Consider the following 17762-nt stretch of genomic DNA (forward strand, 5'->3'; position numbering starts at 1 on the left):
CAAATAAAGGTCAGCTACAGTGTAGAAAGTGGGGTGGTGGTGTGTGTATGTGAAATACGGTGCACTGTGCCATGCCAAGATATATTAAGGGTGGTTTTAGAAGCCCCGAATGTGGTATGAGAGTTTCACTGCTTTTCACCCTTTAAATGTTCACACCAGAAGGTTTGAATTTGAAATAAACAATCTGCCATCTTAAATACAACAGTAATGACATATGGAAAAGTCTCCCCTTACAAATATATTAATTAGGAATGTCCCAACACAACATTTCCACTTACGATACGGATCCTTGATACGATATCAGCAGGAAATATTAATTATTTTATTCATTTGTAATGTGAAACGTTAGAAAAGGTTGTTTGAAATGAGTCAAACGGAAAACAGGTAGGAAAAACATGAACCTTTTTGTCTATTAACCTATTATCTGGTCATCGTCAACTAATCTAACTTATGCTGTCTTTAATTAAGTTGAAGTGGCGGGCTAATAGTGGCCACGATAATTCATTAGGCTGAGCTCAGGACGAAGTGAGTTGAACGATGCGGACACGTCTGTTACTGGATACGATTTTTCCGGTTCCGATTCCACTTTCTCTTATCGATTCTTATTCGGGGTGAAGAAAGAGGAAGAAAGGGTGGATTGGCTTTAATTGGGTTTGGTTTAGAGTAGGGTTGTACGGTTTACCGGTATACTAATGAATCATATTCGGTACTATACCGCCTCTAAAAAGTACCGGTCCCCCCCCCCCTCCTTTTTTTTTTTAACGGGCATGACGGCGCGTCGTCGTCACGTCGCGTCATTGCTGCTTTTACGAGCAGAGGAGCATGTTCGGCAGCGCACACACACTGAGTACTTACAAGCAGACACAGTGTGTAGACAGAAAATGGACACATGTTGGCTTAAAAAGTAAGGACAAAGGTGAAGTTATAACACTGAAACGCCCTCAGGAAGAGGAGCTTTAAGACATGGCTAGCTAGTTAGCGGCTAAAGTCCATCCAGTGTTTTAGCTACTTCTAAATCACTAATCCTTGTCTCCTTGGCGACAAATAAAGTGAGTTTCTTACAAGTATCATTATCACTGCAGGACGAGGAATAGCTAAACATGCTTCACTACACACTGTAGCTCACCCGCGTCACAATGTAAACAAACACCATGGGTGGATTTACACCTGACATCCACTGTAATGAAATGATAACAAGTACAGGAGCGTATTGAGTCGATAGTACCATGATAACATCGATATATTTTTTATTGTCACAAAATCTTTTTTCGGTTTTTTTTAAAATGTATATTATGTTTATAAACTGGACACATGAGGACTTTGAATATGACCAATGTATGATCCTGTAACTACTTGGTACCGGATCCATACCTAAATGTGTGGTATCATCCAAAACTAATGTCAAGTATCCAAAAAACAGAAGAATAAGTGATTATTACATTTGAACAGAAGTGTAGATAGAACATGTTGAAAGAGAAAATAAGCAGATATTAACAGTAAATGAACAAGTAGATTAATAATTCATTTTCTACCACTTGCCCTTAATGATGTTGACAAAATAATAGGTGTATAAATGACACAATATGTTACTGCATACGTCAGCAGACTAATTAGGAGTCTTTGTTTGTTTACTTACTACTAAAAGACAAGTTGTCTAGTATGTGTTAGGATTAACGAACCAAAACAACAAGAAGGGCTCTGCCCGGACAGACTATGAAGAAAATAAAACAAAACAAAACTGCTGAAACCAAGCAAAGCACAAACTGGAAATGTGGAGCTGATGGCGTCCACAAAGTAGTGCGTGTTAGGTTTAGCATCAACAAGCTCCTCTGTAGTCCAATGAAAGGACAACATCAACATCCACAATGTCCCGACAACGAAGAAGGAGCCACTTAAATAGTCTTGATTGCAAACAGAAAAAAGGTGAGGGGAAATGCTCTGGGACAAAAGGGAAGCAGCCACAGGAAAACACCAACAAAACGGGAAGAGCCGCCAAAATAAAAGCAAAGGACAGGAACACCGGAGAACACTAACAAAACCCAACATAAAGGCACGGCTTGGTGTAACCAGACGTTTCTTTTGTCCCCTCTACAGGATATGTACGAATTATAGAACCTGTCTTGTCTTTTGTCCCCTCTACAGGATATGTACGAATTATAGAACCTGTCTTGTCTTTTGTCCCCTCTACAGGATATGTACGAATTATAGAACCTGTCCAAATCTTCAACAATACAAACTATTGTATTGACCGGAATATAGGACGGTCTCAAGGCCTTCTGTTTGCACTGGTCTGACTGGTCGATGGCGATCGACGGGTTGGCGACCGCCGTCCTACAGTGACTCGTAGGTGTTACAGTTGGGTTTGAAGCCGGTTGTCTCTGCGATCCCAGGAATGGCCTCGTAGGTGTTATCGTCGGTGTAGACGGGGTCCCGGCGGTGAAGATTGAGCGCGTGTGACGTGGTGGTGTCTATGCACGCTGTGTGAGGACTACCAGGGGTCCCGGCCAGGAAGTAGGCAGCGTAGTCACTCAGGCGGTCGGTGCTGAGAGTCCTTGGGGGTGTTCTGAATGGGTCCGTCCTCTCAGGTGGTAGGTGCCTCGTAGTTCTTGGACTGGTGTGCAGTTCATCAGAACCGCCGACCATAGAGTACACGGTGTCTGGTGCAGACACAGGACGACAATTTCTGGGGCCTCCTTGAAGCCTCCTTGGTACGTGTTGATGAGTACTCTGAAGCGGCCTGGTGGGTTGCTTTCTGATCTTAGCATACAGCCCCTTGTCCCGCTGACTGACGGGGGAGCCAGCCAGGAGTTGTTTGTCTCTCCTCGGCAATGGCGGCACTTCCTGGTTGGTGGAAAAGCTCATTCAACTCTTGGAACAACACGGTGATGACTATTCCTACCTCAAGCGTTCTTTTGCTCATTGGGAGTAAACAATCAGAGTTGTGCACACTCTCTTCAGTCTTGCCAGGCGGCGACATGTGCTGGATCACGTCATAGACCACGTCCGAGGGTGTCTGCAGAAACAGAGGATTACCTTTTTATCTGCACTGCAGCGAATGCAAGTGAAGTGAAGCGGAGTTCCAACACACCTCAAAGCACGAAGACGTGAGGTACTCTCCGAATGGCTCGATGGGGTTGGTCTTGTAGTGCTGGATTAGCTCCGGGACTGTGCCGTGTCCCTTGGTGTCTCCACTGACAATGAAGTGTCCCGACTTACTTTGGCTTATCGCGAAGTGTCGGCAACGATCTCTGCCTCTGTATGCCAAAATATGTTCATAGTACGTGTAAAGTGATCCAGAGGTGAACTGGAATTAAACCGGGGTTCTAAGACTCTAAGCACTTGGGAGAGTCTGGTTGAGGCTGAGCCGTGCCAAGTATTCTCACTTTAAACATGTTAACTCTATCAATCAATCAATCAATCAATCAATGTTTATTTATATAGCCCTAAATCACAAGTGTCTCAAAGGGCCGCACAAGCCACAACGACATCCTCGGTACAGAGCCCACATAAGGGCAAGGAAAAACTCACAACCCCAATGGGACGTCGATGTGAATGACTATGAGAAACCTTGGAGAGGACCACATATGTGGGTGACCACCCCCCCCCCCCCCTCTAGGGGGGACCGGATGCAATGGATGTCAAGTGGGTCTGACGTAATATTGTGAAAGTCCAGTCCATAGTGGATCTAACATAATAGTGTGAAAGTCCAGTCCATAGTGGATCTAACATAATAGTGAGAGTCCAGTCCATAGTGGATCTAACATAATAGTGTGAGAGTCCAGTCCATAGTAGATCTAACATAATAGTGAGAGTCCAGTCCATAGTGGATCTAACATAATAGTGTGAGAGTCCAGTCCATAGTGGATCTAACATAATATTGTGAGAGTCCAGTCCATAGTGGATCTAACATAATAGTGTGAGAGTCCAGTCCATAGTAGATCTAACATAATAGTGAGAGTCCAGTCCATAGTGGATCTAACATAATAGTGTGAGAGTCCAGTCCATAGTGGATCTAACATAATAGTGTGAGAGTCCAGTCCATAGTGGATCTAACATAATAGTGTGAAAGTCCAGTCCATAGTGGATCTAACATAATAGTGAGAGTCCAGTCCATAGTGGATCTAACATAATAGTGTGAGAGTCCAGTCCATAGTAGATCTAACATAATAGTGAGAGTCCAGTCCATAGTGGATCTAACATAATAGTGTGAGAGTCCAGTCCATAGTGGATCTAACATAATATTGTGAGAGTCCAGTCCATAGTGGATCTAACATAATAGTGTGAGAGTCCAGTCCATAGTAGATCTAACATAATAGTGAGAGTCCAGTCCATAGTGGATCTAACATAATAGTGTGAGAGTCCAGTCCATAGTGGATCTAACATAATAGTGTGAGAGTCCAGTCCATAGTGGATCTAACATAATAGTGTGAGAGTCCAGTCCATAGTGGATCTAACATAATAGTGTGAGAGTCCAGTCCATAGTGGATCTAACATAATAGTGTGAGAGTCCAGTCCATAGTGGATCTAACATAATAGTGTGAGAGTCCAGTCCATAGTGGATCTAACATAATAGTGTGAGAGTCCAGTCCATAGTGGATCTAACATAATATTGTGAGAGTCCAGTCCATAGTGGATCTAACATAATAGTGTGAGAGTCCAGTCCATAGTAGATCTAACATAATAGTGAGAGTCCAGTCCATAGTAGATCTAACATAATAGTGTAAGAGTCCAGTCCATAGTGGATCTAACATAATAGTGAGAGTCCAGTCCATAGTGGATCTAACATAATAGTGTGAGAGTCCAGTCCATAGTGGATCTAACATAATAGTGTGAGAGTCCAGTCCATAGTGGATCTAACATAATAGTGAGAGTCCAGTCCATAGTAGATCTAACATAATAGTGAGAGTCCATCCATCCATCCATCCATTTTCTACCGCTTATTCCCTTCGGGGTCGCGGGGGGCGCTGGAGCCTATCTCAGCTACAATCGGGCGGAAGGCGGGGTACACCCTGGACAAGTCGCCACCTCATCACAGGGCCAACACAGATAGACAGACAACATTCACACACTAGGGACCATTTAGTGTTGCCAATCAACCTATCCCCAGGTGCATGTCTTTGGAGGTGGGAGGGGCCTATCCCCAGGTGCATGTCTTTGGAGGTGGGAGGGGCCTATCCCCAGGTGCATGTCTTTGGAGGTGGGAGGGGCCTATCCCCAGGTGCATGTCTTTGGAGGTGGGAGGAAGCCGGAGTACCCAGAGGGAACCCACGCAGTCACGGGGAGAACATGCAAACCACACAGAAAGATCCCGAGGCCGGGATTGAACTCACGACTACTCAGGACCTTCGTATTGTGAGGCAGACGCACTAACCCCTCTGCCACCGTGCTGCCCAGTGAGAGTCCAGTCCACTACTATTTCTACCAACAGCTGAGCTCAGGTTTGAGTTTGGAAATTTCCGGTTCCCAATGATTCTCGATTCCGATTCTTTTAAGAGGCAGGTTAAAAACGTTGAACTTGAATATAAACGTTATGAAGTTTCTTTCCACAGTGACCAAGCGTGGACAAACCACACGTCGTGGAAGACGCAGGAGGTTGCTGTGATTTGTAGGATGCAGATGAACGAGGTAGCAGCGTGAGGTATAAAAAAGGGGTATTTTTTGATAAACGAACCAAAACGCGAAAGTAACAAGAAGGGCTCTGCCCGGACAGACTATGAAGAAAAGAAAACAAAACAGAACTGCTGAAACCCAGCAAAGCACAAACTGGAAATGTGGAGCTGATGGCGTCCACAAAGTAGTGCGTGTTAGGTTTAGCATCAACAAGCTCCTCTGTAGTCCAATGAAAGGACAACATCAACATCCACAATGTCCCGACAACGAAGAAGGAGCCACTTAAATAGTCTTGATTGCAAACAAAGAACAGGTGAGGGGAAATGCTCTGCGACAAAAGTGAAGCAGCCACGGGAAAACACCAACAAAACCGGAATAGCCGCCAAAATAAAAGCACAGGACAGGAATTAACACAAAACAGCGGAGAACACTAACAAAACCCAACATAAAGGCACGGGCTGGTGTGACCAGACGCTTCTTTTGTCCCCTCTACAGGATATGTACGAATTATAGAACCTGTCTTGTCTTTTGTCCCCTCTACAGGATATGTACGAATTATAGAACCTGTCTTGTCTTTTGTCCCCTCTACAGGATATGTACGAATTATAGAACCTGTCTTGTCTTTTGTCCCCTCTACAGGATATGTACGAATTATAGAACCTGTCTTGTCTTTTGTCCCCTCTACAGGATATGTACGAATTATAGAACCTGTCTTGTCTTTTGTCCCCTCTACAGGATATGTACGAATTATAGAACCTGTCTTGTCTTTTGTCCCCTCTACAGGATATGTACAAATTATAGAACCTGTCTTGTCTTTTGTCCCCTCTACAGGATATGTACAAATTATAGAACCTGTCTTGTCTTTTGTCCCCTCTACAGGATATGTACGAATTATAGAACCTGTCTTGTCTTTTGTCCCCTCTACAGGATATGTACGAATTATAGAACCTGTCTTGTCTTTTGTCCCCTCTACAGGATACGTACGAATTATAGAACCTGTCTTGTCTTTTGTCCCCTCTACAGGATATGTACAAATTATAGAACCTGTCTTGTCTTTTGTCCCCTCTACAGGATATGTACAAATTATAGAACCTGTCTTGTCTTTTGTCCCCTCTACAGGATATGTACGAATTATAGAACCTGTCTTGTCTTTTGTCCCCTCTACAGGATATGTACAAATTATAGAACCTGTCTTGTCTTTTGTCCCCTCTACAGGATATGTACAAATTATAGAACCTGTCTTGTCTTTTGTCCCCTCTACAGGATATGTACGAATTATAGAACCTGTCTTGTCTTTTGTCCCCTCTACAGGATATGTACGAATTATAGAACCTGTCTTGTCTTTTGTCCCCTCTACAGGATACGTACGAATTATAGAACCTGTCTTGTCTTTTGTCCCCTCTACAGGATATGTACGAATTATAGAACCTGTTTAAACCTTCAACAATACAAACTATTGTATTGACCTGAATATAAGACGGTCATTTTGGCAAAAAAATGACACAGGACCAGACAATCAACTTGCACGTCAATAAAAAGATACTGTGGAGTAGTAGTAGGGTTGTCTCGATACCAATATTTTGGTACCGGTGCCGGTACCAAAATGTATTTCGATACTTTTCTAAATAAAGGGGACCCCATAAAAATGGCATTATAGGCTTTATTTGAACAAAAAATCTAAGTGTACATGAAACATAAGTTTATTATTGCAATTTAGTCCTTCAATAAAATAGTGAACATACTAGACAACTTGTCTTTTAGTAGTAAGTAAACTAATTAGTCGTATGCAGTAACATATTGTGTCATTTATACACCTATTATTTTGTCAACATTATGAGGGACAAACTGTAAAAATGGATTATTAATCCACTTGTTCATTTACTGTTAATATCTGCTTATTTTCTGTTTGAACATGTTCTATCTACACTTCTGTTCAAATGTAATAATCACTTATTCTTCTCTTGTTTCATACATTCGTTTTGGATGATACCACGAATTTAGGTATCGATCTGATACCAAGTAGTTACAGGATCATACATATGTCATAACTTAAGTAGTTATGTGAAGGACCCTTTTTGATTCATTAGTACCGCAATACTATATATATATACTAGTACCGGTATACCGTACCACCCTACTGTGGAGTTTGCGTCACTTAGAAGAGGTGAGAGTTGTGGCAGGAAAACGGAACAATTGGCAGTTCCTAGCCGAGGAAGAGCAACGTCATACTCCGATATTTTTTTTCCCTCCTTCCCAAGCTCAAGGGGGCCCTCAAGGTGAGCCTACTTGGAGACGTGGATGTGACTAAAGTGCCAGCATCCTCACCTGTAAGACAACTTGGAGACGAGGATGTGACTAAAATGCCAGCATCCTCACCTGTAAGACAACTTGGAGACGTGGATGTGACTAAAATGCCAGCATCCTCACCTGTAAGACAACTTGGAGACGTGGATGTGACTAAAATGCCAGCATCCTCACCTGTAAGACAACTTGGAGACGTGGATGTGACTAAAGTGCCAGCATCCTCACCTGTAAGACAACTTGGAGACGTGGATGTGACTAAAATGCCAGCATCCTCACCTGTAAGACAACTTGGAGACGTGGATGTGACTAAAGTGCCAGCATCCTCACCTGTAAGACAACTTGGAGACGTGGATGTGACTAAAGTGCCAGCATCCTCACCTGTAAGACAACTTGGAGACGAGGATGTGACTAAAGTGCCAGCATCCTCACCTGTAAGACAACTTGGAGACGAGGATGTGACTAAAGTGCCAGCATCCTCACCTGTAAGACAACTTGGAGACGTGGATGTGACTAAATGCCAGCATCCTCACCTGTAAGACAACTTGGAGACGTGGATGTGACTAAAGTGCCAGCATCCTCACCTGTAAGACAACTTGGAGACGAGGATGTGACTAAAGTGCCAGCATCCTCACCTGTAAGACAACTTGGAGACGAGGATGTGACTAAAGTGCCAGCATCCTCACCTGTAAGACAACTTGGAGACGTGGATGTGACTAAATGCCAGCATCCTCACCTGTAAGACAACTTGGAGACGAGGATGTGACTAAAGTGCCAGCATCCTCACCTGTAAGACAACTTGGAGACGTGGATGTGACTAAAGTGCCAGCATCCTCACCTGTAAGACAACTTGGAGACGTGGATGTGACTAAAGTGCCAGCATCCTCACCTGTAAGACAACTTGGAGACGTGGATGTGACTAAAGTGCCAGCATCCTCACCTGTAAGACAACTTGGAGACGAGGATGTGACTAAAATGCCAGCATCCTCACCTGTAAGACAACTTGGAGACGTGGATGTGACTAAAATGCCAGCATCCTCACCTGTAAGACAACTTGGAGACGTGGATGTGACTAAAGTGCCAGCATCCTCACCTGTAAGACAACTTGGAGACGAGGATGTGACTAAAGTGCCAGCATCCTCACCTGTAAGACAACTTGGAGACGTGGATGTGACTAAAATGCCAGCATCCTCACCTGTAAGACAACTTGGAGACGAGGATGTGACTAAAGTGCCAGCATCCTCACCTGTAAGACAACTTGGAGACGTGGATGTGACTAAAGTGCCAGCATCCTCACCTGTAAGACAACTTGGAGACGAGGATGTGACTAAAGTGCCAGCATCCTCACCTGTAAGACAACTTGGAGACGAGGATGTGACTAAAGTGCCAGCATCCTCACCTGTAAGACAACTTGGAGACGTGGATGTGACTAAAATGCCAGCATCCTCACCTGTAAGACAACTTGGAGACGTGGATGTGACTAAAGTGCCAGCATCCTCACCTGTAAGACAACTTGGAGACGTGGATGTGACTAAAATGCCAGCATCCTCACCTGTAAGACAACTTGGAGACGTGGATGTGACTAAAATGCCAGCATCCTCACCTGTAAGACAACTTGGAGACGTGGATGTGACTAAAATGCCAGCATCCTCACCTGTAAGACAACTTGGAGACGAGGATGTGACTAAAATGCCAGCATCCTCACCTGTAAGACAACTTGGAGACGTGGATGTGACTAAAATGCCAGCATCCTCACCTGTAAGACAACTTGGAGACGAGGATGTGACTAAAATGCCAGCATCCTCACCTGTAAGACAACTTGGAGACGTGGATGTGACTAAAGTGCCAGCATCCTCACCTGTAAGACAACTTGGAGACGAGGATGTGACTAAAATGCCAGCATCCTCACCTGTAAGACAAGATGTACCCGATGACTCGATCACTCAGACGGATGAGGAAAGTGCCGTGCTCTCTGTCTGTCAACATGGCTTCAGCATTTCTGTAGAACAAGCACAAAAAGTCCACATGAACAGCACATTTGAAATGTGAACATTCATTTGACACTACAAGGGTTAGATTCAACAAACTGTGAGTCTGAGTTGATTTACCCAACGACGGGAGACTCTTGAGTGTTGGGTTGCAGAACAGTTCAATTAATCCCCAGAAATAACTCTGAGTTATATGAGGCTAAAAACAAAGGAACGTTCATTCTACAATTCTGAATTAAGGTGGCAAATTTGTAACAATCACAATGTCAGATATTAAAAAGTCAATTGAAATTATTTTGTAAACTCATGATGTCTCGTGGGCCAAACTACTTTTTATTTTCACTCTTTTACTAGAAACATGTGCTTTTGTAAGGTTTGCAAACACAAACATTTTTTTTACTAAATGTGAGAGTAATATTCTAAGAATCCTGAGAAAATGCATATGAAGCAATAAAAAATAGTTTCAAGCATAACTCCTAAACCAAACATGAAATATGTCTAATAATGCCTCAAATAATGTATCTCTGTGAGTTCTACTAGAAACATGTGCTTTTGTAAGGTTAACAAAAAGTAAAAATTAATTTTTTACTCAATATGAATGCAGCTAAGATAGGCTCCAGCACACCCAGCGACCCTGAAAGGGACAAGCGGTATAAAATAGATGGATGAATGGATGACAGTAATGTTCTTAGAATCCTGAGAAAATGTGTTTGATGCAATAAAAAATAGTTTCAACTCCTAAACCAAACATGCAATATGTCTTAATATGCCTGAAATAATGTATCTCTGTGAGTTCTACTAGAAACATGTGCTTTTGTTAGGTTTGCAAACACAAAAAAAAGTTTTTTTTTTACTCAATATGACAGAAATGTTCTTAGAATCCTGAGAAAATGTGTCTAAAGCAATAACAAATAGTTTCAAGCATAACTCCTAAACCAAACATGCAATATGTCTAATAATGCCTTAAATAATGTATATTTATGAGTTTTACTAGAAACATGTGCTTTTGTAAGGTTTGCAATCACAAAAAAAAGTTTTTTTTACTCAATATGACAGAAATGTTCTTAGAATCCTGAGAAAATGTATTCAATGCAATACAAAATAGTTTCAAGCATAACTCCTAAACCAAACATACAATATGTCTAATAATGCCTGAAATAATGTATCTCTGTGAGTTTTACTAGAAACATGTGCTTTTGTTAGGTTTGCAAACACAAAAAAAAGTTTTTTTTACTCAATATGACAGAAATGTTCTTAGAATCCTGAGAAAATGTATTCAATGCAATACAAAATAGTTTCAAGCATAACTCCTAAAGCAAACATGCAATATGTCTAATAATTGAGCCGTGGGTGGTAGTTAGGACTAACCCGCTATACACAATTGTGACAGTTTGACCCCACACTGTCACTGTTTGACCTTTGGACTTCCTCACAAACCGTGCACATTTGTTGGGAAGCTCAACATGGACAAACTACAAACATTCAATCTTGTTAGCTAGTGAAAAGCATGTGCTCAACAAACAAATTGTTACCTGTCACCCACCATGGCTCTGAACAGTTGACTAAAAGAGTCAGGGTGGGGTTGAGGGCGTTATATAGGTGAACACACCTGCATTCACTAATTAGGCCAAATTTGGGTCGAACCATGATTATCAAAAGCTGGGTATTACAGAAGGACACTGGACATTTGAAAGTTGTGTTGTCTAAAGCCTGAATATACTGTGTACAAAAATGACTGCTCTACACATGCAAAAGTACTATGTGAATACTTTTTAGACATGTGATGGTTATTTATGGTGTAATTTGCAAAATAACTGTTTTCTTAATTCCCCCTGTCAAATTGGTCCCAGCTAGTGGGCGGAGCTATGGGCTATTTAAGTTGGAAAATGCCGTTTTTCTGACAGTCTGCTGTTGGGGAGGTTCTCTGTCCTGAGCAGGAGTTTCGGTCTCCATGCATCATCTACTGAGAGTGTAGGTGCTTTGTTTTCCCGTCATTGTTCACCTTTTGACACTTTTTGGGATTTCAATAAATGTTTGTAAACTGTTACCAACTGCGTGCCTTGCCATCCTTGATTTGAAAGTCTGGTTTGCAACGGTTACATTACCTTCACCCGAGGCGGGGTGTGACAACAATAAAAAGATAGCTTTTGTAAAAAAACCAATCAAAAGTTGCAGCAAAAGAATCGTGATTTTAATGTGGATGATTATTTAGTCCGAGGACTTACTCTCTGGTGATGAAACCCCCAAACCAGGCGGGGAAGAAACCGTTTGAAGCAAAGTGCGCCACTTGAGTCTCAATGAACCATTTTGAAGACAACTCCATGAGTGTTCTGTCGCGTGTTGGACGCTCTCTCTGCTCCGTCCTCTCACATTCCTAAACCACGGAGACACACATCGCTCGTCCTTCTTTAGTGGACACTGTCTACAATCATTCATGATGGGAGACGTTTGACCCAGGTTCCCACCTTGAAGCGAGACCTCCAGCAAGTCCTCAGAGTCTTGAACCATGAAAAGTGCAGGAAAGTCTCCTGTCTGGAAGTCTCCTTCTCACCTGCTGGAAGAAATAGTCTTCAATCACTTAAGTGAAGGAAAACCTGTTTAGTTTAGTCTTGAACCATGTTTAGTTTAGTCTTGAACCATGTTTAGTTTAGTCTTGAACCATGTTTAGTTTAGTCTTGAACCATGAAAAGTGCAGGAAAGTCTCCTGGCTGGAAGTCTCCTTCTCACCTGCTGGAAGAAATAATCTTCAATCACTTAAGTGAAGGAAAACCTGTTTAGTTTAGTCTTGAACCATGTTTAGTTTAGTCTTGAACCATGTTTAGTTTAGTCTTGAACCATGTTTAGTTTAGTCTTGAACCATGAAAAGTGCAGGAAAGTCTCCTGGCTGGAAGTCTCCTTCTCACCTGCTGGAAGAAATAGTCTTCAATCACTTAAGTGAAGGAAAACCTGTTTAGGCTCTAATGCACAAACTCAAGGCCCCGGGGCCCAAATGTGGCCCCCAACATCATTTTATTTGGCCCTCGAAACCCTGGAAATAATATGCATCATTAAAGTACTTTATATTTTCTTACTAAATGCATTATTTTTTTCCATTTTGACAGAAAAAATACATGTACTCAATGCAATTGCAAATTTGAACATAAATATTATAATGTAACAAATGTATGATCATACGTACAGTCAAACAACTACAAATAAATACTTTTATCTGCTTGACCTATGATATCAAAGCAAGTTATTTACCAAATTGTCAAATTTAATAAATACATTTTACAGCGACTTTATGAAATCTACTGTGGTTTTACAGCATTTTACTGTAAAACAGTAGCACTCTTTTTTGACCATAAAATGCTGGCAACTGAGCTGCCAGTTTTTGGACTGTAAAAAACGGTGGTACTGTTTTGCTCTTCACAATAGTACACGGTAACATCTACAGTTTTTACGGTAAAATCCGGCAGCTAAGTTGCTACAATTTTCCTGTAAAAATGCAGTTTTATATTTACAGTTAGAAAAAAAACACTGTAAATTTTACAGTAAAATTCTATCAACTGAGTTGCCCGTTTTGTACCGTGAAAAACAGTGCTACTGTTTTTTCCATTTACAAATTTTTGCGACTGACCCGTCAGTTTTTTACTGTAAAAAACGGTGGTACTGTTTTGCTATTCACAATAGTACACGGTAAAATCTACAGTTTACGTTTTTACGGTAAAATCCGTCAGCTAAGTTGCCAGAATTTTACTGTAAAAATGCAGTTTTATATTTACAGTAAAAAACACTGTACATTTTACAGTAAAATTCTATCAACTGAGTTGCCAGTTTTGTACCGTGAAAAACAGCGCTACTGTTTTTTTCCATTTACAGTAACATGCTGAAAAAAACACTGTGACAATCATTGGTACTTTAACTTTAACTTTAAATTTTACTGTAAAATGTTTGCGACTGACCTGTCAGTTTTCTACTGTAAAAAACGGTGGTACTGTTTTGCTCTTCCCAATAGTACACGGTAAACTCTACAGTTGTCATTTTTACAGTAAAATCCGGCAGCTAAGCTGCCAGAATTTTACTGTAAAAATGCAGTTTTATATTTACAGTTAGAAAAAAAACACAGTAAATTTTACAGTAAAATTCTATCAACTGACCTGCCAGTTTTGTACCGTGAAAAACAGTAGTACTGTTTTCCCTATTTACAGTAACATGCTGAAAAAAAACATTGTACATTTTACGGTAACATTTTTGCGACTGACCTGTCAGTTTTTTACTGTAAAAAACGGTGGTACTGTTTTTGCTCTTCACAATAGCACAGTGTAAAATCTACAGTTTTTACGGTAAAATCCGGCAGCTAAGTTGCCAGAATTTTCCTGTAAAATTGCAGTTTTATATTTACAGTAAAAAAAACACTGTCCATTTTACAGTAAAATTCTATCAACTGAGCTGCCAGTTTCGTGCTGTGAAAAACAGTGCTACTGTTTTTTTCCATTTACAGTAACATGCTGAAAAAAACACTGTAAAATTTTTGCGACTGACCTGTCAGTTTTTTTACTGTAAAAAAACGGTGGTACTGTTTTGCTATTCACAATAGTACACGGTAAAATCTACAGTTTTTACGGTAAAATCCGGCAGCTAAGTTGCCGGAATTTTCCTGTAAAAAGGCCGTTTTAAATTTACAGTAAATAAAACACTATACATTTTACGGTAAAATTCTATCAACTGAGCTGCCAGTTTTGTACCGTGAAAAACAGTGCTACTGTTTTCTCCATTTACAGTAACATGATGAAAAAATCCACTGTAAATTTTACGATACATTTTTTGCGACTGAGCTGTCAGTTTTTTACTGTAAAAAACGGTGGTACTGTTTTGCTCTTCACAATAGTACACGGTAAAATCTACAGTTTTTACAGTAAAATATGGCAGTTAAAATGCAGTTTTATATTTACAGTAAAAAAAACACTGTCATTTGTACAGTAAAGATTCTATCAACTGAGCTGCCAGTTTCGTGCTGTGAAAAACAGTGCTACTGTTTTTTTTCCATTTACAGTAACATGCTGAAAAAAACACTAACATTTTTGCGACTGACCTTTCAGTTTTTTACTGTAAAAAACGGTGGTACTGTTTTGCTATTCACAACAGTACACGGTAAACTCTACGAGTTGTCGTTTTTACGGTAAAATCCGGCAGCTAAGTTGCCAGAATTTTACTGTAAAAATGCAGTTTTATATTTACAGTAAATAAAACGGTCAATAATACAGTAAAATTCTATCAACTGAGCTGCCAGCTTTTCTCCATTTACAGTAACATGCTGAAGAAAACGTCATGGTAAATTTTTTTGCGACTGACCTGTCAGTTTTTTACTGTAAAATCTACTTTTAGGGGACTGTTTTCACTGCTGGACTCTAGAAAGAGGTTCCGCAGCCTCTGTAGCAGAACCTCCAGGTTCTGTAACAACTTCTTCCCTCAGGCCGTAAGACTCTTCAACGCATTCAAATAATCCCCTCAATTCCCCCCAAAAATGGATTACGTCGCTGGAAAATAAAGACAATATAACATACATCCATAAACCTGGATGCATATGCAAAAGTGCAATATTTTCATCTGTACAGTAATCTATTTATTTATATCTGCACCTTATTGCTCTTTTATCCAACTGTGAGCTAATGCAAGGACATTTCGTTCTTATCTGTACTGAATAGTTCAAATTTGAATGACAATAAAAGGAAGTCTAAGTCTATTTTTTTTTTGACATTGTCATAAAAAAACGAATGATGAAATGCATAGGCAATTGTGCAATAATATCACTCACTGTTGGAAGTGGCCCTCTGAGGGCCAACATGACTGCGATGTGGCCCTCATTAAAAGCAGTTTGCCAGCCCTGCTCTCACGAGTACTCACCTGAGGTGGAACCTGATGACATTTCAGCCTGGCTTCTCTCCACAGGACAGTGCCACGTCTACAACTGCAAGGACTTTCCACCCGTCTGCAGAAGTAGCCCTGCTTTGCATCGCAGTCATGAGCTAAAAAAAGAAGAAGAACATCCTGGTGAGAAACGGAAAGAAAGATAGCGCGTGTGGTTTGTGAGAGCAGGTTTGAGACCTCAGCAAGAACGATGTTGCAAGCACAGACGGCGTGCATCGCTGCTTCAACTGGGAAGGAAGGGAAATATTTCATGTGAACGCACGTGGCGGTCGAAGAGAGTGTTGATGCCAATAATGTGGGCCCGTGGGAGTGGGCGGAAGAGTGTTGATGGCAATAATGTGGGCCCGTGGGAGTGGGCGGAAGAGTGTTGATGGCAATAATGTGGGCCCGTGGGAGTGGGTGGAAGAGTGTTGATGGCAATAATGTGGGCCCGTGGGAGTGGGTGGAAGAGTGTTGATGGCAATAATGTGGGCCCGTGGGAGTGGGCGGAAGAGTGTTGATGGCAATAAAGAGTGTTGATGGCAATAATGTGGGCCCGTGGGAGTGGGCGGAAGAGTGTTGATGCCAATAATGTGGGCCCGTGGGAGTGGGCAGAAGAGTGTTGATGGCAATAATGTGGGCCCGTGGGAGTGGGTGGAAGAGTGTTGATGGCAATAAAGAGTGTTGATGGCAATAAAGAGTGTTGATGGCAATAAAGAGTGTTGATGGCAATAATGTGGGCGGAAGAGTGTTGATGGCAATAATGTGGGCGGAAGAGTGTTGATGGCAATAATGTGGGCGGAAGAGTGTTCCTAAATGTGGACGGTGTAAACGACGGTCCAGAGTAGACGCAGCATTCTATTACCGAGAGTCAACAACTTGTGATAGTCAGGTGCTTTTAGACGTGACTCAGTCTGTCCATTTTAGGAATGTACGTGTTCCGTTTATCCGTGACGTGATCAGAGTACATGCGGTTAAGAAAAAAAAAAAGGTGTGAAGTTACCCTCGCCCCTTCCGGATCGTCCCAAACTTGTCTCAATCCTTTGTGTTGCATATATGTCCGTTCGTGCCTTTACGGTTTTTGCTTTGTTTGTGCTGCATTTTTTTTTTTTTGGGTCTAACTGACAGGTGTCAAACTCAAGGCCAGATGTGGTGTCAGAATAATTGTATCTAAGTTATCACACAACTTTGTGTTTCCATGAGTTCCAGGCGAGCAGACAAAAGCTGTCTTTGATCTTACCAAGCAAAAGGCTTGTAAAACTCCACTGTGTAGGATGGGGAGAGACATGAGGGTGTCGGTTTCTTTAATGTATTGTAATCCACAGGAAGATTTTTGTCTTGACCCGAGATCTACAGAGCGGAGAGGAAGCAGGGCCTGACTCCCCTCCAGACACCTTTTCTTTGAACTGTTTTGTGACGGAGGGCAACGGCTGTAATTAGTAGTACAGAAATACCCGTGGAATACTGATCAAAGTTGATGCGTGGCTGATATTGTAGTACTGGTATTTAGCATGGTAGATTCATTAAGTTTGATTAATTGATTGATTGAGACTTGTATTAGTAGATTGCACAGTTCATTGACCACTAAATGGTAACACCCCAATAAGTTTTTCAACTTCTTTAAGTCGGGGTCCACGTTAATCAATTCATGGTAAGATTAAGTGCCCTCTGTTCCCCCCAAAAAATTAAAATGAAGGCTTTTTATATTATATTATATACAACAAAATAAATTTCGTTATCTTACTTACCACCACTTTGTTGCTCTGTGAATTAGTAAAGTCCCAGACAAGTTTTGCTAAGAATGTCTACGGCGTGACATTTGCTCAAAACCCCGTAGTGACTGGGAATCACGGATTAATAAAGATATATTTATTACAGGTGCGCTAAGTCACTACCGTCCTCGTTAGTATAGTGGACAGTATCTCCGCCTAATAAAGATATATTTATGACAGGTGCGTTAGGTCACTACCGTCC

The 17762-nt window shown here is 41.4% G+C and overlaps 1 protein-coding gene across 3 annotated transcripts; it reads right to left on the reverse strand.

Moving 5' to 3' along the window:
• Nucleotides 1-1222: 1222 nt before the first annotated feature.
• LOC133641493 (SH2 domain-containing protein 7-like) lies at nucleotides 1223-17631 on the reverse strand. Of its 3 annotated transcripts, none has more exons than XM_062035258.1 (8): nucleotides 17537-17631; nucleotides 15786-15907; nucleotides 12365-12450; nucleotides 12125-12273; nucleotides 9821-9910; nucleotides 3089-3254; nucleotides 2900-3013; nucleotides 1223-2841 (listed from the first exon to the last, which is right to left on the reverse strand). In XM_062035258.1, the coding sequence occupies exons 2-8, from the start codon at nucleotides 15805-15807 to the stop codon at nucleotides 2332-2334; spliced, it is 1137 nt and encodes a 378-aa protein (XP_061891242.1). In that variant the 5' UTR covers nucleotides 15808-15907; nucleotides 17537-17631; the 3' UTR covers nucleotides 1223-2331. The 3 variants fall into 3 exon arrangements, with proteins under 3 accessions (XP_061891242.1, XP_061891241.1, XP_061891243.1); XM_062035257.1 differs by having other exon boundaries at nucleotides 12365-12453; XM_062035259.1 differs by lacking the exons at nucleotides 15786-15907; nucleotides 17537-17631 and adding an exon at nucleotides 15697-15771 and having other exon boundaries at nucleotides 12365-12453.
• Between the last annotated feature and the right edge of the window lie 131 nt (nucleotides 17632-17762).

Source organism: Entelurus aequoreus, linkage group LG24, assembly GCF_033978785.1.
Source record: "Entelurus aequoreus isolate RoL-2023_Sb linkage group LG24, RoL_Eaeq_v1.1, whole genome shotgun sequence".
Taxonomy (NCBI): domain Eukaryota; kingdom Metazoa; phylum Chordata; class Actinopteri; order Syngnathiformes; family Syngnathidae; genus Entelurus; species Entelurus aequoreus.